Source organism: Carassius gibelio, chromosome B5, assembly GCF_023724105.1.
Source record: "Carassius gibelio isolate Cgi1373 ecotype wild population from Czech Republic chromosome B5, carGib1.2-hapl.c, whole genome shotgun sequence".
NCBI lineage: Eukaryota > Metazoa > Chordata > Actinopteri > Cypriniformes > Cyprinidae > Carassius > Carassius gibelio.
In genome coordinates this window covers 4,232,530-4,255,751 of record NC_068400.1, presented here as the reverse complement: position 1 = coordinate 4,255,751, position 23,222 = coordinate 4,232,530, and the positions used below count along the sequence as shown (strand labels likewise).

Sequence of the window (23,222 nt, the reverse complement as noted above, 5' to 3'; positions counted from 1 at the left end):
AGGGTTATATAAAACTAGAAATTGTGTAAGCATGCAAACAAATTCACATGCACATGTGAGTAGTTTCTCTAGGGCATAAAAAAAGGTACTTGTGTGCATGTAAAAGTCTTTTTAATTTTTTTATCATAATTTTTTTTATTTTTAAAGTCTCTGTATGTTCACTATGTTTCTATCATTTGAAGAATATCAATGAAAACCCTGAAAAAATAAAACTATTTATAAATGCCTGTAATATTTTCCAAATATAAAGCTGAAAATAGTTCTGTAAGAACCATTTAAATTAAATATGGGCCAAAAATCTAGAGCCCGACTGATGTTGATGAACATGCAGATTACACGTGTATTCTTTTCGGCTCATTAAAAATAGTCCAGCCTGGACAGAACAAGAGCTTGAACAAGGAGTTGTGCAGCATGTTCTGAAAGAAAGGGCCTGATCTTTTTGATGTTGAATAAAGCAAATTTGCAGGACCGGACCGTTTTAGCAATGCGGTATGAGAAAGTCAGCTGATCATCAAATATAACTCAAGGTTTCTGGCTGTTTTTGAAGGAGTTATGGTTGATGTGCCTAACTTGATGGATAAATTGTGATAAAACAATGGGTTTGCAGGAATCACAAGCAGTTCTGTCTTGGCAAGGTTGAGTTGAAGGTGATGGTCCTTCATCCAGCAAGTAATGTCTGTTAGACAAGCTGAGATGCTAGCAGCTACCGTCAGATCATCAGGATGGAATGAGAGGTAGAGTTGAGTGTCATCAGCATAGCAGTGGTATGAAAAGCCATGTTTCTCAATGACAGAACCTAATGATGTCATGTAGACAGAGAAGAGAAGTGGTCCAAGAACTGAGCCCTGAGGCACCCCAGTAGTTAGATGTTGTGACTTGGACACCTCACCTCTCCAAGATACTTTAAAGAACCTATCTGATAGGTAAGACTCAAACCATTGAAGTGTGCTTCCTGAGATACTCTTTGTAAGTAGGATTAACAGGATGATCTGGTGGTTAACCATGTCCAAAGCAGCGGACAGATCAAACAAGATAAGTATTGAAGATTTGAATTCTGCTCTTGCCAGTCTTAGGGCTTCAACAACTAAGAGCACGGCAGTCTCAGTTGAATGTCCACTTTTGAAACCAGATTGGTTGCTGTCAGAGGTTGTTCTGTGTGATCAAGGCAGAGACTTGGTTGAGCACAGCTCATTCAAGTGTTTTTGCAATGAAAGGAAGAAGGGAAACTGGTTTTCTAAAAGAGATGGGTTGAGGGTGGGTTTCTTAACTGGTTGAGTTATACAAGCCTGTCTAAATGTTGAAGGAAAAACACCAGTGTGGAGGGATATGTTGAAGTGAGTGAGTGCAGGTACAACTGCAGGAGAAATGGCTTGAAGGAGAAGAGACTGAATAGGATCAAGCGGACAAATAGTCTTATGATTAGAAAGGATGAGTTTGGAGACTTCTGCCTCAGAGAGTGAAGAGTATGATGTGAATAAGTGCATGTTTGCTGGTGTTTACATATGTTGTGTAAAAAAAAAAAAAAAAAAAAAAGATTATCAGCAGCCACTCATGCGATATATCTGCATCAGGTTCATATCGGCCGGTAATATCTGCAAAATTATATATCGGTCGGCTCTACAAATATCTACAAAGAGGTTTGGAAATTTGAGCCTGGAAAAGTATTACATTTTGAAATGGAAAATATGTAGGAACCCTGGTTGAAGGTGTGGTTGATTTGAAGCACAAGGCTGGGAAACACTAATGTTGCACTGATGCAGCTTGTTTTATATTGTTTTCTTGCAGAGTTCACATTCATGGGTACATCATGTTCTCAGTTACATAATTACATGTGTATTACTGTATGTACGGTATTTCACTGGAATACTCAGTTTATAATAACAACAGGTTATCTGTGTTGATGAGAAAATATTTGATTTATTTCATTCATATTAAAAACTCAAACAACAAGGTCCTTTTAAAAATGATAAATATTGTGAACAATAAGTATACACATCTTATGGTCATTCATTATGCAATGAAACAAAACCGTACAGTGCTATTAATAAATGCTTACATGAATGTTTTTTTTTTTAAATAGTGTAGATCACACTTCACACATCAAGCATGATTTCAAACTGTCCGGCCTCTTTACAGAGGAAAAATACACCTTGGGCCACATCTTCCTTATTTTGACACTTCTCACAATTCATACACTTTTTCTGACCTCTCATCTTCTCATCCCAACTGCATTTCTACTGCCTTCAGTATTTATTTCTTTGTAATACAAACATTTCTGTCTGTCTGTTTTAAGCTCTTTCCACCTGCTTTAATCAGGTTCACATGCATTTGATCAACTCTCGCTACTTCAGGCTTTCACACTCGCACAGGACTCTGCATCCCTGAGCTTTAGCTGAAAAATACCAACTTCAGCGGCACCACAGTAATAACTTGTTTTGTACTAAGGAATCTACTGTTTGGAATCTTAAATTCTTCAACATGCAGTTTAACTGTTCCCAGACAACAGTACTCAAAGAAAACTGGAAAAGGAAATGCTGTCACTGGTCCATGAATGCATTCTCAATGGCACCCTTTCTTGCCAATCTCTTGAAGGCATTTGTCATGACTTTAAGGCAACCAGCTTCGGTGTTTCACTTTGCAGCCTTGTACGCAGCTAAGTTCAGCGGCTCTTTGCTCGGGACACACCAGTCATCAGCTTCCTGGTTGAATTTGTAATGGCGCAAGGCGGTTTGATTGAACACTGGAAGCTTCTCTACTGAATCTGTAGACAGGGCCTGCGGGAAGATGACTGTGGATTAATGATTTGAAGGCTGACAGATGTAATGTCCAAAGTTTAAAGAATGTCAACAAACTCAACAGATAAGGCTAGTGTAAGCAAAACTCTCATTATGATTTGCCATCTTGCTGTTTGTTTAAAATTTCGCTTAAAACTGCAAAGTCGTGCATTACTCATTGATCCCAACCAATATGGATGACTGACTTTCTTTTGAGGAACAAAAAAGGAGAAGTTTATCATAATGTTGACGCAGCCCATTTAATGATAACAAAGCTAATACCTCATATAGGTTTGGAACAACATGAGGATTAGTTTCAGAATTTCCATTTTTATGCAAGCTAACACTTTTGAGGATGTTTTTACCTTCAGCTGAATTGCAGCATCTGTACCATAGCCCTCCATTGGATAAAGCTGGAGATCACCTTGGAAGTAGCGTGCATACAGGCGGGAGATGGGAAGGCCGTAACCAAAGCCAGCCTGAGGAAACAACAGACAGGTTTGACTTTCAGTTTTATATGAAAAAAACATATGCACCTGCTATTATGTAGTGTCTGTCCTATGCTCTTACCATTGGGGTCCGGTGACGGTCACCAATAGTTGGTCTGGGCGCTGTTGAATACATGTAGCTAAAAAGTCTATCAATCTTCCTGAAAGGAACGCCACCGCCCCGGTCACTGATCTGGAACACGAAACGTGAATGTTTAGAGAACAATGACGTGTTTTGTGAGCTGCATTACATCAGGTGATTAATATGAGTGGGTTACATGACTAAAACTGGGGGATTTACCATTGTGTATGTGTAAGAAGATAAATATAATTTTGCAAACATGGTTATACAGTAGCATTGCAACTCAACGTCTGCTTTGTTGCATGCTTCAGCCACCAACAGAGCAAAGGTTAACAGTATCGTTAATACTAGTCAGAACTGGTTTCTGTTCATGGCAACAAATGATCTCGATCAAGGGTGGTTAGAATATTAATCTTTAGGACAGATTATATAACATCATTATCAGTTATCGGTGAATTTAGGGCGATGTTACAGTGTGAGGAAGGAACCGTTGATTGAGAAGAATGATTCAATATTCTAATTAAGGTCATATTTTATAGGTTATAGATACTGTAGTAATCTCGCTGCCAAAGATCTCATAAAAATTCTCATATTTGAACTTTCATTTACCTTGATTGACAGGTCCTCTCCACCTAGAGCAACCATGACTTTGATCGGTGGCAAGGTGCTGCTAGTTTCATGAGTCTCAATAGTAGCCCTCATTGCGTTCTAGAGTGAAAGAGATGTAAGAATAAATCATTTATAATCTAAATCTGATTATCATTCCACATGCATCTGTATTATCCAGAAATAAAGCACCATGCCCACCTTGAAGAGCTCAAAAACCATGTGGTAGAGATGAGAAGGAATGTAGGATATCTCGATTGGCTGTGACTTGTTCTTTGCTGCAATGGAGAACAAACATTATAAAATATACTGCGGTTTAGCGACAAAATTGTAATGATTTAAAGCAGCCCCAAACCATCTGGAGAATGTATTTGATTCCTCACCGTTTATCTCTCTAAGCTCCAGCTCGGGTGAACCGAGGTAATACTGCTCACAGAGCATTTTAGCGCACTCATATGCATCTAAAGCAGAACACAGGAGGTTAGAAATAAATGTGCACTTGTCACTAAGGTCATATTTGCATCCTGAGTTGATAACAGTATGCATTCGAGCACTCACCTCTGATTACATTTGTGACGTCGCAGCAGGAGTCAATGCACCCGATGCTGCTGGGATGTCCTGGATTCGTGGAGCCATCAAAGATCAGAGCTAAAGATATCACAGGAAATAAAAGGGAACAGAGGGTTAGAGGTGTACTGCAAGCTAATCATTCTCTCATATCCAGTGAATAATTAACTCAAACTAGAGCAGACTGGATTTTTCAAGATCTAATGAGCTGTAAGTGCTGAGAAAGCGATTACTGAAGCCAAGTCCAGGTATTAGGACTAGCACAAATTTAGATTTAGCACACGACTGACTTACTGTGCTGGTTGATGAGCATGCGAATGGAGATGCGGCTCATGTAAAAGCGGTCCAGAAAGTACTGAATGTTTTGACATGTCACAGGATCTGCCCCAAACGTATCCCTATACTCGATGACACCTTCAGCCATGGTGGGTACCACATCATTGTGCCTATTCCTGATGGTCACCAGAGTGTCCACAAATCTTTGGAGACAAACAGAAAAACAACTTTATGAATCCTGTTGTTTTATACATTTTTAATAATACTTCTGATGATGATGTATGTGGATTGAGGAACCTACTCAGCAAGAACTTTAGGGTCATCGGGACTCTTGTCTTGGAATTCTAGGATATCCATCAGGCTTTGGATAAACCTGAGAAACCAAGCAAGAAGACAAAGGGAATGAAAGATTGTACACTACTATAAAATCAAGTGTTTTTTTTTTTATTAATGCCACTGCAAAGTTACAATAAGACTTTTTCATCTTCAATAAAACCCTTTACTTAAATAATGTTTTCATGCTAGCAGGAACGATTTGCAATTTATTTAATTTAAGCATTTATCAGTTTTGTTAAAAAAACATATTTTTGGGTTTTGAAAAATATGATTTGATAAAAAATACAATAATTTAAAATTAAGAAAATAAAAAATCTATATCTGAAAAAAAGACTAAATTATCTAATACTGTAAAAAATAGTTTTCTGTGTTAAAATAAAGCTGAAACGTATTTAAAACTAAGTTAAGTTTAAATAATTTTAAGTACTAAAATTATATACATTTTAATTTATAAAGTGTTCAGAAAGCACAACAATTACTAAACTGAAAATTAGAACTTAATATACAAATTATAAAGCTAATAAAAATATAATAAAACAATATTTTACACTATAATTATTTAAGATAATTATTTTAAATATATTAGCTATTAATAAAAACTATAGATTTTATTTATTTTTATGTTAACTGCTTCTTTGCATGAGTTTCTCTCCTGGTTGTTATTCTCGAGTACACTAGAACCTACTGTACTGTTGTTCCAAGTCAGTTCTCGGAAACAAGTCTGCGCGCGCGCACCTTCTCATATTTCACTTTCTGAAGTGAGCAGCAGTATCCGTTACATAATCGTTCCCGCAGTCTAGTAAACAAGTGAGGATCTGCAACGGTATTTTAACACCAAACTACATCCAATAGGCTCGTAAGCAAGCATTTACACGCACGTTTTTTAAAGAAATGTTTTACGCAAAGCATTTTACACCAGAACTTCATTTAACGGTCAAGAACCCCACTATAAACTAGCGTAGAAAATTAATAAGTAGGAGAAGTGCTATAGTAAGAAATAATGTGATGATTCCTATAAGATTAGGCTACTGATCTTAAAATCCAAGTTGTAGCCTAATGGAAACCGGATGAAGCTTGATTGTGAACTTTAAAATGCTGAGTGTGTAATGTACAGTAGAAGTACTGGCCTCTGTTTGGAAAACACCAGGAACTGGGCTAAAGTTCATCGTTCAGTTAAGAGGCGTGGGACACATTACATAACACACGCGTGTAAAATTAACCGTTTTAATGATGATTGATATTTGCAGCAATGTATTAAATAATGCACAAACATGATTTCTCTTGCTGTCTTACTCAAACTACAAGACAGATGGGACTTTTCAAAAGTTAGTTAATACCTTTTTTTGTCTGATAACCCAGGGCATGCACTTACCAGCTGTGAACTAGCTGAACGGATTGAGTCATTATCAGTTTTTCTGGTAAAAGGTTGATCTCCTTCAAACTGTTGCTTAGTCTGACGGGGAGCTCATGTCTGAGGAAAGCGAAAGATGTTTTCTCGCACGCGTTTGTGGATCCTGAAAAGACAACGCGACAGTCTGAAAACCTGTACGCAATGCAGTTGAACAAAACTCCAATAATGTTTCAATGTTTCAAAAACAAACATAATACTCTAGCAAATTATTGAATGTTTTGTGCAATACGCATGCTAAGTGTGCACCATTATCACTGGAATTAAAACATTGCATTCAAAAATATTTTGCATATATATATATATATATATATATATATATATATATATATATATATATATATATATATATATATATATATATATATATAGGCCTATATATAATATAATTTTTTTTTACTTACCGAAATCCAGAAACTGCTTCATTGACAGCGGTGATGGAGAAAATTTCGCGTAGTAATCGATGTGCTTTGGTGCATTTAGCATTGCAGCATTCCTCATTATATATCTTACAAACTTCATCTTGGATGATCTAAATATCAGAACTCAAAACAAAAATGTTGTAGGCTATGTTGTCAGAGATCTAAACAAAGTCGTCGCTTTTCAGTGTAGAAGTTTGTAGTATATCCTCGAGTTTCGCGTGCAGTTCTCTATTCAGTCTGGGGTTGTCTTGTCTTGAGACCCCTGTTGTTGTTGACAACTCTTTTAAAGTTTGTGGTCTTGCACAGTGATACGCCCACAGCACTACGTCGATATCGGTGGTGACCAATAGGAGAGAGGAAACGGGTACACGTCAACTCTCAGGAACGCGATCAACATGCTTGCATCTACGTGATGTGTGTACTATAACATGGAAAATCATGCGATAGCTTCACAACAAAATGCCCCATAGAAAGATGATACAGCTCGATATTATGAGGTCAAGCGTTACCCATCACCCAGTTGGACCCGAGCACAGGAATGTGTTTTGGAGCAGTGGCAATGCATAAAGCACGTAAATAAAAGAATAAAGAAAGGAAAGGAAAGAAAGAAAGAAAAAAACAATTCCTGTGAAAAAGTATGCCAAATTCACTATTTAAAAATTAAATAAAATGCAGTGATGCATCTTAGAAATGTGCAATATGCAATAATATGGTAAGTAGGTAAGAGGTCAAATAATCATTAGAGTAGGTCTGTGTTATTAATGGAGAGCTTATTTGACATCCCATGATGAGATGACTTCAGATGCATGTGAATGAAAAATTAAATGAATGTCAAAGGTAAACAAGAGTAGTGTCCTTGCTTTAGAGCAGTTATAAATAATATTATAAATATCATTTAAAAGCATCAGTGAAGCTGATGCATATGATGGTTTTATTTAATTAAAAAAAATAAGGCATAAACAGGTCTATTACATACAGTGGCGCCAAATATACTGTGGCATTTAAACACTTTTGGGCACTTCTTTGAATGTTATCACAAAAGTGTATATATATATATATATATATATATATATATATATATATATATATATATATATATATATATATGTGTGTGTGTGTATATGTGTATATATGTGTGTGTGTATATATATATATATATATATATATATATATATATATATATATATATATATATATATATATATATATATATATATATATATATAAAATATAATTTTAATTCTAAAGAAAAATTGCTAAATGTCTAACTTAAAAAAAATATAATTTTGCTAACTTTCTTCTAAATGAATGTTACTGGGTTAGAGTTTTGTTAAATTCTATCATGTATCATTTAAAATATGTGTGACTATTATCCAAATTATTTCACACATGCTCTATACATATTATAGGAGCTATTAGTTTTGTCATCACAGATAGATTAAGTCCTATACAAGGTGAGAAGATGTCCAAAATAAAATAATCAGCCTTTATTTACTTATAATAAAGAAAAAATATTTAATCATTAATCACAAAGATTACAGGGGTAAATTACAGCGCTTTAAAGAAAAATGATAGGCTAGCTATATGAAAACAGGTCTAGGTATTATTGGAGAAAGGAAAAACACTTTAATGCAAAGAAGTCAATCACTGTATAGACTGAAGTGACATTTGAGACGTTAAAGAGCACCGTAAACAACACTACTGAGAAAACTTGCATAATAGGCTAACGGTGTTGAAACCCTACTAAACGTCTCATGGCTACTCCCTGGAGGAGGAAAATAGACTAACAAATTACAAAAGCATTGAGCTGAGGAAAGGTGTCCTATTGAAAAGCTATAGAATAGTCTGTCTGTAGGCTACCAGTTTACAGAAACAAGAAATGAGTGACCGCATACCAAAGAAAGTACCAGTCTGAACTGGCCATATGAGTCAGTATGAACTGCAAAACTGGACTGTGTACACATCACCCTATTAGGATGAGTCGAATGTCAACTAAAGTTCACATAAATATCCTTTTTTTTCTTTCAAGCCCTGAAAATTAGGCTAACTTTAAGTAAACTGCATTTGTATTTCATAATCCGATGGCTTCTGCAAAGAAATGTAGAAAAAAATGAATTAGGCCTATTAAATTGTGTAAAACCATTTAGGCCCAGTTGAAATTTATGAATGACATAGTTTAGGCACAAAACTTGTCAACAGCACCAAAAATATGTATTTTATACCAAACATCACATAGGCTAATTTAACCTTAAAGCAATTATTTTCTGATTAATATATGACATTGTTTTTTCAAAAGCTTATTGTTGAGGTAAATATTCAGAACAGTCTGAGGCCAAACTGTTCTAAAAGGGGAAGGATGACAGGAAAGAAGGATAAAAAAACTGTGCAGGAAATGTCGAAAACCACAGTGATGAATAAAAGGAACCCTGGTCTGGGATGCAATTTATTTCAAGTCAGAGATACATTTGAAAAAGGTCTAGCATTTCTGATCCTAACAATCACTCAATACATTTGATTAGACGCATGGCTTTTCTGCTGAGTAGCCTGGTACTGCTTTTAGGAGTCCTAGGTAAGTCCTTTTAGAGATAATTTAATTGTCTTTATTTTATATCATGCTACTGCTTTGTCAAACATTTATGTTTTTTAATATAATAGGCTATAATAGCTTTAACATAGGTTATCTGAAGGTATAACAATATCGTTGACAATGTTTTTATCAATAATTGTCTAGAGGAAATTCTATCATGGTGAGCATCGCTTTTAATAAACATTTTAAAAGAAGAGGCTGTGTAAAAGCATGGATGAATAGTCAGAATAACATCATAAATCATTATACGTCACAATATACATAAAGACATCTTCAACTAAAGGATTTGTTGTTTGTGGTAGGTTATAGATATTTCTTCTCTAGTAGTACAAAAAAAAAAAAAAATATTTCAACATCCATCAATTAACTGACGTCAATGTGATTTTGACGTCATCATGCTCGTCGGACATTGCAACAGAGCAGAATTTTAAACGTGCCCTCAACAGACATCCTCTTTTTCCCATGTGTATTGAGACAATATGACATTTATTGAATTAAGTACAGCAGTTAGACTCAAGCTCTCGATTTGGCTGAACACTGAACAGTTTACTTTATTACCTCATCAGCGCTTTGAATCAGTGAAAGTTTGTCGAAATTAGTCGACTGACAGACAGTCCCATCTACTGGCCGGACTGTTAAAGAACAGACTATATAAAAAATACTGTGTGTCGATGTCGAAATCAGTGACCTAGAGGTCGCTGTTGACTGAAAGTGAAAAAGTGAAAAGTGAAAATGGTTGATTTTACCAAGTGAGACATGTTTCTTGGCCAGCATCTGTGTTGTCCCTGGAACAACATTATGATTAACCAATGAGATTTGAAAAACAAGTTTATAGATTTTGTGAAGTTTATGCTTAAAATAACAGTTTGTTGCTTGTACATCAGTGTCATTCATCTATCATTTCCTCTGATTTTAGGGATTACTCATGGTTAAGGTTAGGTTTAGGTGTAGGGAAATTGTCAAGAATATATTTTTGGAGTAAAATGTTCTTCCAGGAACACATCTAACTCCGCAAAATCAGGATGTGCGCAACGAATTGTGATTTGGTGATCTTATTGTGTATCTAAACTCTTAAAAATAAAGGTGCTTCACGATGCCATAGATGAACCTTTTTGTCTAAATGGTTCCATAAAGAACCTTTTTGTTTGATAAAGGGTTCTTTGTGGCGAAAGAAGGTTCTTCAGATTATAAAAAGGCAAGAAAGTCATGGTTCTTTAAAAAGTAGACTGAATTGTTCTTAATCTTTGGCATCGCTGTGAATAACATGTTTAAGCACCTTTATTGTTTTAAGAGCGTGTTCTCATCAGAGAAATACGTTTCTAGGATATAAAATAAGTTAATGTATTGCCAGAGTGAAAAAGAAGATGGTAACAGATTTCATTATTGTCTTTGTGTCCTTGCCAGATTTGGTGACCCCTGCTGTATGTGAGCAGTTGTTTACCTAAGACTGAAATGCTTTGGGGATATTAAATAAATTTGGTTAGATATCATCGGAGTGAATTTGGGTGGCATTAAAGCGATTCTTTGTGAAGTAGAAGTGGGTAACAGATTTCGAAAGTGTCCTGTGCTGCCTTGTCATTTTTGGTTACCCTATTTCTGCAGCTGTTTACACTGAAGGAAATTTTTTTTGTTGTTGTTGTATAAAACAGAGAAGACTAGACTCACCAGTGTATATTTGGGTAATGGTAAAGCCATTTGGTGTGAAGTAGACAGAGCAACCATTTTTTTTAAATCATAATGCTGGGTGAGATTTCCAAAGAAAATCTTTCTAGAGAATATTTACATTTTGTGACCCACAGGAAGCAACTCTCTATGGACAGTAAGCAAGATAACTGCTAAGAGTGGAGGATCTGTCACCATTCCCTGTCACTACCATAGTCTTCATAAGAACTTGGAGAAGTCCTGGTTCATAGGCAAGAACTGGTTTACCTCCTTGAAACTGCGACCTACCAACCAAGAGAAGCGAACAGGCATCAGCTTTTACAACAACCCAGATGAACTGGTCACAACCTTGACCATGACAAACCTGCGCAGCAGTGATTCGAACCGCTACTGGTGTGCAGTCAAAACACGAGGTTCCTATCTCAGAATATCTCTAGAACTTACCGTCACTGAGGGTAAATGATTTTGAGATACTTTAGCACCACTTCAAAACATTTGAGAGTTCATCAGTTAAATCACTTATTGATTTTGATGCTTGATCATTTTCAGGTATTCCAGATCTGTCAGCAGCCAGCAACATGGTGTCAGGTGAAGAGGGCGGCAATGTTACTGTACAGTGTCTCTACAGTGACAAATTTAAAGATACTGAGAGAAAATGGTGCAGAAGTGGTGATCTGCACTCCTGTCAAACAGCTCAGGATATAGAGCCATCCCTCGGTGCAGCTCTACAGATAAATGATACAAATGATGGGGTTTATACAGTGACACTGACAGGGCTGAAGAAGAAAGATGCAGGCTGGTATTGGTGTATGGCTGGGGATGTGCAGGTTCCTGTTCATATCAATGTTGATTCAAGACAACCCATTACAGATGCCAACACAAGTAAGTAATGATCACATTTCACATATCATTAACACATTGGATTAACACCACATCCTTACCAGACACGACACTGTGTAATTAAAATAATTAAAATAATAATAAAATAATTGGGAATTTATACCTCACAATTTTTCAATGAGTTTATATCTCGCAATTATGACTTTACAGCATGCAAATGCGCCTTTATATCATGCAATTCTCACTTCATAATGCTCAAATGCTAGAATTTGTGAGATGCAAAAACATGTCAGTCATTGTTTTGTGTGTGTGGTGGAAACGGGCTTCCATACTTCAAGACTGTAATAGCCATAGTTATATTTACAGTGGGTAATTTACCTTAGATCTTAAAAATAACATCCAGTGATGCTCAAACTGTGAAGACTGTGTAACAAAACAAAAAATTCCCATGACAAAGATTGAACCAGTCACTGAGGAGGCTATGTATTTGAAATAATATAAAAATGGTTTATCAGCGATTTATTAATTTGAATATGTACTCATCCATTTTGTTGTGAGTTTACACTATTTGCATTGGACCGTTTGCCCACAGAATTTTGCTCGTGTGTCATTTCTGAGACTATGGTTAACACATTTGAAACCGGTTTCTCGAAAACTCCCTCATCTGTCATCGGATGGCTAAACGGATAGCCCCGCCCCAAACTCATGCCGTTGGTTGAGCCAGTGTTTCCATGTAGGGATAACCAAACAAATACATTTTTTGAGAGAAAAGTTTTTAGACTTTGACCTTTTTTTATAGCCTCTAATTTCATTTTTGGGGGCCGGCTCTTGTCCTGAGTGCTTAATTTAATGATATTCAAGAAATTACACACTTCCCAAGATGACAGGATTACATAGTGAAGTAATGAATTTCACAGTTTCACAGAGTTTCTTGGTAAAGCAAAACAGCACATTCCATTTCTGACATAACATGTAGTTTCCAGGAAATCACAAAAACAAGCAGCAATGTGTCAAATGTCATATCTGACTTTATTTGTTTGTTTGTTTGTTTTTACAGGACCTGTCATGTTTACGACAGCACAATCTTTCACTTTATCTAACTCTTTTGATGTGCACAACCATAATTCACTAACAACACTTGCACACACACCATCAAAATTACCTGAAAGTACATCAGTTCAGACAGAAAAAACTGACCAGACATCCACAGCATCACCGGAGCAGTTTCATTCAACGACACAGTCCTCATCATATCCAACCACAATGGAGAACTCAAAACATGACCCATCACACAGCAGTAGTACTGTTAGGACAACACTAACCAGCAGATCAACAACTCTTCATGTTGACAATAACTCTACAGTTACTCTGTCATCTAAAGATCTGACATGTGAACCCAAAACCACTTATGACAGCAGGTAAGGTCAAAATATACTTCTGTAAAACATAAATACTACTGTATTTAACATCTGTTTGGATCTATTTGATACTGCTGAAGTATAAGTCTAACAAATTCCTTATTTGTTTCAGAGACCGTATTTGGGTGATTGCAATAGTTTGTGGTGCACTGCTTATATTAATCTTACCTGTGATTTCCTGGAAATTGTGGTCATGGCATAGTAAGACCTCTATTATTATTATTATTATTATTATTATTATTATTATTATTATTATTATTATTATTATTATTATTTTTTTTATTATTATTATTATTATTATCCTGCTGTATGAGGCTTGTTATTATATCATACACTTAACTGTTCAGTAAGCCTTCACTTGTCAGTATTTACTTAAAAAAAAAATATTTTGTCTATACTTTAAAAATAAATAAAGAACTAAAATATCGATTTTTTTTTTTGACCATTTCAGCAAATGCAATCACAATAGAGGAAGCAACAGAAATAACAACAGACCTCACTGTAAGTAAATCTTTTAAAAATTTCAGAAATATTATATTAACAAAATACTAAATACTGTTTTGAGAAAAAAATAAGTAAATAAGTAAAAAATATATATATAAAAAAAATACTAATTTAGACAGCAGAAACAGAAACAACACAATGATGAACTTTGAAGACTGTATTTTATTTTTATGATTTTTTCTTTTTGTTTTTTGGTAGGCAAATGACAGCGTTGTTCTGCTGGGCAATGAATGGACAAATGCTTCAGTTGTGCAGTTTAGCACAGACTCAAAAACTGTCCTAATAATGTAACCTGTTGTGACTTCTGGAACACAAAGATGGAAGAGCCTTTATCCTGTCACATTGTGCCAAGATCCACTCTCCTGCAGAGTTTAGCTACAACACTATTTAGTTATACCTGAATTAACTAATCAATGTATTTGAGTTGACTTGAAAATGACAGCCAGGTGTGTTGGAACTAAACTTTGCAGGTAAGTGACTCTCTTGAAGCATGAAACCGTCACAGATGGACAGCCGGGAGTTGGTGCTCTCCACTTGTATAATTAACCTACAGCATTTCATGTGGTATTCATATGGTTAAAAAGTAAAGTTATGTTAGGACTTGTCTTTCATCTCAACTCCCTAACAAAGCTGTCAGCACACTTAAGAATCTGCAAAATAATGATGTCCAAAACGCAACCTAATTTAAATTTTTAGTTTGTTTATAATTATATATATTTTTTATATAGTTTTTTATTGTAACGCAAAGAGATTTGTATTTTTAATTGGGGTTTAAGTGTTTAAAACATTTTTAACGTGTAATTTGAATGATCAATTTGGTTAAAAAAGTCCTGGTCACTCCCCTAGACAGAAAACTTGTATTACATTAAATTAAATACTAAAATTCAATTTGTTTTGAGAAACCAGCCCTTTGTAAGTCAACATATCTTGTCGTACTTGTTCAGGCTCCATACTATTTCATCAACGATGTAGTCTCCATAAACAAATATTTTGTAAAGATATTAGATATCAGATATTTTCTAAAAAAATAAAACGGTTAATTTACTATATGAACCAGTTTCATAAGGAAGCTGTGACCTTTCATTCAACAATGCAGTTACAGGCTTGACATCTAAACGAACTCGTTTTGTCTGACAGTCAGGATTTGTCAGATGTAACTTAAAGAAAATAATAATTTTTTCTCTCCTCCCCGTCTTCACTTCCCTTCTACTTTTTTTTCTATAAGGAAAGTTCATGTGTTTGTTTGCATACCTTCTGAGTAGACTTTTACATTTATACAATAAACTTATATCAAATTTGCCAATCTTATGTAAATGAAACAAGTCAGTCATAAGATTTATGTAATAGTACCAATAAATCCAATTAGTTTCAAATGCATAAGAAACTTTATTTATTATTAAGTAATAAACCTAATGTATTTAAAATGCATAACATTTACATAATTGTTTATCAATAAACCCAAAGTATTTCATATGTTTAATCCTACCCTACCCAATCACACTGTGCTACAACAAAATCTAACTACAACACAAAAAGAACAGCAAGACCACTTTGTTACATTATATCAATTTATTAATGCTTAAAGCATTTGGCTATATCTTTATTAAACACTGGGTACGTTTTTCAGTATTTTACTTCAAAATGTCATTTTTATTTATTTATGAATCAATCTTTCTTTTTAATAATTTGTACTTATCTTTACTCTGCATTACCATTATTAACTGCTGCGAAAATGCAATTATTTCTTAGATGAACTACAAGCTTAAAGGCCATGTTGCAGGTTAACCACCACTTTCGATTAATGGGTACATAAATCACTCAAGATATGTATATAATTTTTAAAATGTCAAAAAAAAAATGGTCTTAAACACTTATTTTTTAAGTTTTTGGTATTAACGTTTTTTTACACAACTCGGTGATGACGTCACGTTGGGGAGAAGTCGAGGAAACTCAGCCTAGAATGATGCCGCGTTCTAGGCAACCTGTATCTATATATGTAGTCTATCTATCTATCTATATATATATATCTATTTATCTATAATATGCGCTATCTGAATACTCTCATCTCTCTAGTCACTCTCATAGCCAGTAAAAGAAATGGACACAGCGACCCCATTGGAACTCAACTGAGACAATTGAAGCCTATTTTTAGCGTTTTTTAGCACTTACGTTTCTGACGCGCAGACTCAAACGAAGCTTGACGACGTCAGCAACCTGTCTGACAGATGTACATGTTCTAGTAGTTGTGCGTGCAAACTGCCATCGTTAATCTTGCAGAGACGGCGAGCTTGAGCGGGGAGTTCTTTGTCGTGAGTGAGCAGGAGTAAGTATTCTGATTAATTATTTTGTATAGTATTTTAAACTGTAACACCAGTACGCCATATTAAGTTAATTGCCTGCGAGCTTCTCCTCCTGTCTTTACGGTAATACGACAGAGAGTCGAGTGGTTATGACGCAATCGTTAGCCTATTTTTTACAAAAACTGTTTCTACGGGGCCATAATGTAACATAGAAGGTAATGGAGCCCTTTATACATTGTCGTGTTTCTTTAGAAATAAATAATGGACAAACTGAGTCTTTAAACGCCTCAGATGTAAAGTTATTCGCTGTCAAAGTGACGCCAAAATGAAAGGGAGTCAATGGGAATGCTAACGCAAGTGAAGTTCTGCTACAAGATGGCAGCACGCAGCCGACTTCAACTTCCGGTCGACATCCTTGCCGCCTGGTCACTCTCAAAGCTCTCAAGGCGGGATTTGGTAAATTCTCTCCCCAACGTGACGTGATGCAATGCATGGGGGAAAGGAGACCGCTGTAAAATAGTACCTACTTTTTCGTATTATATTCCGTTTTGTGATAACCAACAGTGATGCCGGTAACGTGTTCCTTAGTAACGCGTTATTCTAATCTGACCACTTTTTTCAGTAACGAGTAATCTAACGCATTACATCCAAACCAGTAATCAGATTAAAATTAGTTAACCAAGTCACTGTGCGTTACTATTTTTCCTTAATAATAATAATATATATTTATTTATTCTTGCATGTCGGGGAGTGAAGTCATGTACTGTATGCGACAAGTCACGTTTTCAGAATGCGTGAAGTTCACATCATGTGTACGTGCCACGCAGCGACACAAACGTAAACAATGGAGGGAGGCGAGAGATGTGCGTTTTCTAGATGGAGATACAGTCACTATTTTGAGTTTGTCAGCTAAAGATGACAACATTAAGGTCCATTGTACACTCCGTGCTGGCGGCGACAAAGTGTTATCTAGCTACAAAAATACTACGTCGAATTTGAAAAAAACATTTGGAGTCGCAGCACTGCACACACCAGGTGATGAGAAGCAGAGAGCAGGAGGTCCCCGACCACCTAAACAATAAAAGCTGGACTTCGGTGCAAAACCAGTAAGTGGGGGAGAGTTGAAGAAGTTAGTCGGGCAGTTTGTTGTGGAAGAAATGCCATTAAATACGGTTGACTCGTCCTTATTTCATGCCATAATAAATAAGATCCCTACCACTGTCAATGCCGCGCTGCATCACAGAACAGCTTTTTATCCTTACATGGAGGAGTATTCAGTGATGGAGAGAAATCTAAATTTTTTTTTATTAAAACAAGTATTTATGTTAGGTCAAGAAAGACTGCCTTTATTTTTTGTAAAAACGTATTTTTTCAGGAAATAGTTTTTAACTTCAACTTTGTCAGGAGATAGACTGTGGATGTTACTGGTAAAAATACACTTCCAATAAAGTGAGTGTTGGCAAAACCGGTTGTCATTTTTATGTTGTCGGCAGCTGCTGAATGTAACTAATAAAGTAACTTGTAAAGTAACTTTAGTTACTTTTAAAATCAAGTAAATCTGTAAACTAAGTTACTTTTTTAAAGTAACTGTGGCAACACTGGTTACCAATACCCAAGTTTTCATAAGTACTTCTAGTTACCTCTACTAAGAGATAGTGTGTTTTATCAAATCAAAAATTAGCTAATTTGCTGCATACTACACTCATGGGCAAAGCGAGACTGTGATGCCAATAAGAAAATTAACATAGTTATCAATGTCAATATATCTATAAGACAATTATAATGTAAAAAGAGCAGGTTGACATACGTGTACTACATATTCATTAATGACTGCCTCCATGTCTTCACTGAGGGAGATACTTGAGCCCCTTGGGATTTTAGTCTTCATTCTCAAACATGCAGAACAACAAGATCCCAAAAACACAACATTATAGTCATTGATTTACTCAGACATAAAGCTGAGTTACAAATCTCACTCATCTAACTCTGTAACTATACAATAAACCCTGTCAATTGGTACATTCATATATTAAAGTGATTTGTAAAGAAACATTTAAATTGCATGTGCTATTACATTACTATAATTATTTTTTAAATACATTTCTAATGATATTCTTTTTCTTCTCTAGTTTGCTGAAATACAAACATTTAAAGAGTGGATTTCATGTGTCCGGTCTTTCAGTGCGTAGAGTTATTAAATTTAGGTTAAATTCAAATCTGACTCCATTTTTGTATCTAATCTGACTCCATTTTACTATGACCTCAAATTTAGGTTGAAAGGCAAATTGGTTGTTTGCCTGTCTCTAATTATTATTATTCTGAGATTTAATTATTCTATTTATTCTCTCATATTATTGCACTCGTTCATTTGGAAAACATAACTTTTTGAGTCTTGCACAAATTGGGAATACGATCTCTTAATCAGTCTTGGTCATTAGACAATTGACTGATACTTTTAGATGCCTTACCATGCTTGCTTATTTCTAAAAGTATATTATTCAGTCCCCATAGATCTGTAAACACTTAATTAAAGTAGGACTTTATCTATCCAGAGGTCATGACCATTACCATAGAACCAAGCTGATCAATTAACTTCCTCTAATGGTAACTTTACATAATCATGCCGTGGTTTCCCACATACACTTAGTTAGAATAATATTACAATAATCAGAGGTTGAGGCTCACCCTATTCAGATTGATCTAACAACATTCGGTTGTTCTGAATGGAAAACCCATTATTAGCCTCTACAGTCTAAGTACATATGACTAATGCCACAGGGGGACAGAAGGTAATTTACATGGAAGACCCTGGAAAAGGGCACTCCCATTACAGTAATCAAAATATCTCTTAACTCTTACTATCTGTGTTATGGTTTAATCTACTTTTGTAAGATTGAGACCATTGTACCAGTCACCCTGAGACAATTCAAATGACATCAAACATGACTGTATCACTTGCATTTATGCAGAATATTATACTATTGGCAATGATTGGGGAGTGTGATGGTGAGGTGTGAACTACTATGCACTGTTACTTATGATGGAGGGTATTCAAGAGAGTGTTCAAATGTTAATTATCAGGAAAGTCCTTTTGTTTTCTTAGGGAGAAGTTATCCCTCAGTCCAGACGGTCCAGCTCCAGTCTTAAAATACAACGAAATCTATCAAATAATATAAGGGTAAGGGCTGCACGATATTGGGAAAAAAATGACATTGCGATATTATATTTTTCTGCGATATATATTGCGATATGAAATCTAATCTAATTTTTTCTTACAAACAAAAATGGGGTGAGCACACTTACATTCTCATTTTAAATGATTTAAACATCGACACCATTGTGTCAATTGATTAATATGCGCGAAGGAGAGAGGGGCAAGACAGCACTCGTGTTGTTTGAAGACGGTGTTCACTCGCTATCTCTCTCTCTCTCTCTCCCTCTGTCTCTCTCGTGCTCTCTCTAGGCGTTTCTCAATGTCAAGGATGCTTTCTTGGCAGGACTGGTCCTTCCAAGTCACTTCCTTCAGAGGCTAGGCGAGACCCTCTTTAGCATCCAGAGAACACTTAAATGGAACAGGCTAGCAAGTCCACGTAATTGCGTCATTACGTCAGTGAAAATGTCCATTTGAATAACGCCGTGAATGGTATCGTTAAATTACTTTGGACAACTTAACTAGTTATTTATAAAAGAAATGCCGATGACGCAACCAAGCTAACAGTTGTAAATATGATGGTTAAGCTGTGCAATTAATCCGCAAATCACATTCGTGAAGGGCCGGGGAGCAGCTGGCCTGTACAGTTAATGAATAACGGATCACATCCTGTGATGTTACTATTGTGTATTCGTACAATCCTACAGCCTGAACCACTGTAGGGAAACCACATGATATACACATGATGCATATTTTGCATGTCTCTCTTAGTTAACAAACCTGATTCAGATAACCATGCTTGTTAGAAGTTAGAGGGTATATGCATTCAGGGGGCGTGGCTTTGGACGGTGATTGCAGGAAGAGTGTGAGGTTCACTTTGAGCACTATCAGGCTAAAATTAACATTTTCCAAGATCTCCTACTGCAGCTTTAACCACTTATGTGAACTGTATTTCCTCTTAGAGAAGACAATAGTTTAACAAATGATCCAGTCTAAATAGAGTGCTGCAGTGATAAGGTATTTTTCTAGGCCTTCCTGGAAGATTGCATCATGGTAAGATGGCATCCATATCTACAGTTCCATCCACACAAAACAAATCAGATGTTTCCATTGGTGTTTGGATTATTGTAGAAAATAAGATCTGCGACCAGGTTTATGATTCTTAATGTTTTGTCCATCATGATAATCTTCACAAATGAATGCAACTTTTCTGAATTTTAAAGACCTTAATTAAAAAGTAAAAACTAAATGTACGCTATAAACGGACTACACAACAGTCATGACTTCAATGCTGCCACTGTTAAACTTCTGACAGCTCTTTCAGTCTTTGTTTAAAAAATATTTCCTGAAAGGTTGAGTTGACATTGTTTGCAAGTGTGATTACAAATGAGGCTATAAAAGTGGATTTATGAGTTTACCTCTAATGTCCCATTTAACCACCCTGTTAGCAACAGCCATTTGAAGACAAGAAGGTCAAACATCACAAGGGGTATTACTGATGTATTTTATGTCATACAATAAAATGTGTAAAAAAAAAAAGGTGGTAGCGCCAAACTCTCGTCCAAATATCTAGTAGGCAAAAAACATATTTTTGATTTTAAGGCAACCAGCTTCAGCAGATTTTTGAGTGTTGAATTTTTTTATTTCATCAATATGATTTTCAATTGTAGAACAGCAAGTTTAAATCACAAACCAAATCAAGTTTAATTTCATTCGCAATAAAATAACTAAATTAAAGCTGCAAGCAGCGATGAACGGGCCCTCGCACCCGGGCTCACCGCCATCGTGTGGCTTTAGTAAAAAGGTGAACGTTGAGAAATATGCATTTAAACTCATAAACATAAGTGCAATATATCAAAGTTCATTCCATATGTGTGCCAATCTTCCTGTTGCCAGCAGGTGGCGCTATCTTTATAATGGAATATTGGCCTTCAGATGTGTTCAAGCCAGGACCCTTATCACACATGTGAAGTTTGGGCAAGATCGGACATTTTATGCCTGAGTTATAACATCTTTTATTCCCATGGCGAGACATCGAACTTCGTCATGGCGTCATGGACACGCCTTTTAACAAAAACTCAAGATCTTCACAACTAAACATCACACAGGTCTTTAGATTAGACTGACCACAAAAAAGACATTAATGTCATAAAATTTCTAGGAGTAGTTTGTCACAGTGTAAAATATGTCACTTCCTGTTGCCAATAGGTGGCGCTATGACTATAACTGAATATTGGCATGTAGATCTGTTCAGGTCAAGAGTCTTATCAAACATGTGAAGTTTGGGGCAGATTGGACATTGTATGTCTGAGTTATGGCACAATAATTTTTCATGGCGAATCATAGAAATTTGTCAGGCCGCCACGGACACGCCCTTTAACAAAACCTCAATTCCTTCGCAATTTAACATCACAAAGGGCTTTAGATTACAATGACCAAGTTTGGTGTTGATCTGAATAAATCTATAGGAGGAGTTTGTTAAAATACAACCACTGAAAATGGCAAAAACAACACCAATTTTGCAGGGAAAATTAAAAATAACCGACTTCCTGTTGGGATCCGGATTTCGTACCAAGAGACTTTTTTGTAGGTATTGGAGGGTTACATGTGTGTACCAATTTTTGTACATGTACGTGAAACATAGCTCGAGGCGCACTCCGTTGAAAGTGTATAGGTGGCGCTATAGAGCCCTTCTGCCACACCCGGTGGAATATTGGCCTGCAGATCTGTTCAGGCCAGGACTCTTATCACACATGTGAAGTTTGGGGGAGAACGGACATTTTATGCCTGAGTTATAACATCTTTTATTCCCATGGCGAGACATCGAACTTCGTCGCGGCGCCATGAACACGCCTTTTAACGAAAACTCAAGATCTTCCCAACCGAACATCGCACAGGCCTTTAGATTAGACTGACCACAAAAAAGACATTGATGTCATAAAATTTCTAGGAGTAGTTCGTCTCAGCGTAAAATATGTCACTTCCTGTTGCCAATAGGTGGCGCTATGACTATAACTGAATATGGTCGTGTCAAACTGTTCAGGACAGGAGCAGAGATGTATAGTAACGAAGTAGAACTACTTCACTACTGTACTTAAGTACTAAAAGGCGGTATCTGTACTTTACTAGAGTATTATTTTTTTCTCCTACTTCCACTTTTACTTCGGTACATATTTTCGCTGAGTTTAATACTTTTACTCCGATATTTTTTTTATGTGCTGCATCATTACTCGTTACAATTATAATAATGTTACGAATCATTCCATTACAAACCACTGCCAGAACTGTAGATGGCAGATTTGATGAAGCTGGCACATAATTGAGCGAATCAAGCGAGACTGCGCGTGCTGACTGAACTGCTGTGAAGAGAGAGATGAACACCGAGCCGAGCCAGATAATGACTCGTTCACGAGTCAAGAACCGGTTGCATAGGTTTTCGGATGACCAGTAACTTTAGTTCTTTCTGACAGTTCGATTCAATAAACCAGTTGAAGAAAACAATTCACCGATTCTTTTGCGCTCGATGCAATGGCGCCATTGGCGTTGACTGCACATGGGCTCATACATTAACACAGAATCAGTTCAGAATCAATCACCAAAAGAATCAGTTCGGTTCCAGACGCTCTGTGTGTCGGTTTGCTTCACGCTAAATCACACATGCGCAGTATCATCAGCTCATCGGTTCACGAATCGGACGCGTCTGACAGAAACGGTTCTTGACTCGTGAACGAGTCATTATCTGGCTCGGCTCGGTGTTCATCTTCAGTTCTCTCTTCACAGCAGTTCAGTGTACTGTTTGAG

General features: G+C 36.1%; 2 protein-coding genes across 7 annotated transcripts in view; one reads left to right on the top strand and one right to left on the bottom strand.

The window, feature by feature from the left end:
* Positions 1 to 1,888: 1,888 nt before the first annotated feature.
* LOC127958697 (pyruvate dehydrogenase (acetyl-transferring) kinase isozyme 2, mitochondrial-like) lies at positions 1,889 to 7,230 on the bottom strand. Its single transcript, XM_052557669.1, has 11 exons — positions 6,942 to 7,230; positions 6,502 to 6,643; positions 5,095 to 5,166; positions 4,812 to 4,996; positions 4,509 to 4,598; positions 4,334 to 4,411; positions 4,152 to 4,228; positions 3,954 to 4,052; positions 3,345 to 3,455; positions 3,140 to 3,253; positions 1,889 to 2,774 (listed from the first exon to the last, which is right to left on the bottom strand). The coding sequence occupies exons 1-11, from the start codon at positions 7,057 to 7,059 to the stop codon at positions 2,631 to 2,633; spliced, it is 1,230 nt and encodes a 409-aa protein (XP_052413629.1). The 5' UTR covers positions 7,060 to 7,230; the 3' UTR covers positions 1,889 to 2,630.
* Positions 7,231 to 9,360: 2,130 nt separating this feature from the next.
* Positions 9,361 to 23,222, top strand: part of si:ch211-264f5.2 (uncharacterized protein LOC570749 homolog) — an 83,721-nt gene continuing 69,859 nt past the window's right edge. Inside the window, exons 1-7 of one of the 6 annotated variants that reach the window (XR_008154115.1) lie at positions 9,361 to 9,528; positions 11,346 to 11,663; positions 11,758 to 12,090; positions 13,106 to 13,466; positions 13,579 to 13,667; positions 13,918 to 13,967; positions 14,169 to 14,440. Coding sequence is in view for 5 of the 6 variants with exons in the window: in XM_052557664.1 (XP_052413624.1) it covers positions 9,483 to 9,528; positions 11,346 to 11,663; positions 11,758 to 12,090; positions 13,106 to 13,466; positions 13,579 to 13,667; positions 13,918 to 13,967; positions 14,169 to 14,261 (1,290 nt within the window). In the remaining variant the exon portion in view is untranslated. Of the gene's footprint in view, positions 9,529 to 11,345; positions 11,664 to 11,757; positions 12,091 to 13,105; positions 13,467 to 13,578; positions 13,668 to 13,917; positions 13,968 to 14,168; positions 15,344 to 23,222 lie in introns of those variants that run through there. The other 5 variants (XM_052557664.1, XM_052557667.1, XM_052557668.1 and 2 more) reach the window with 5 other exon arrangements.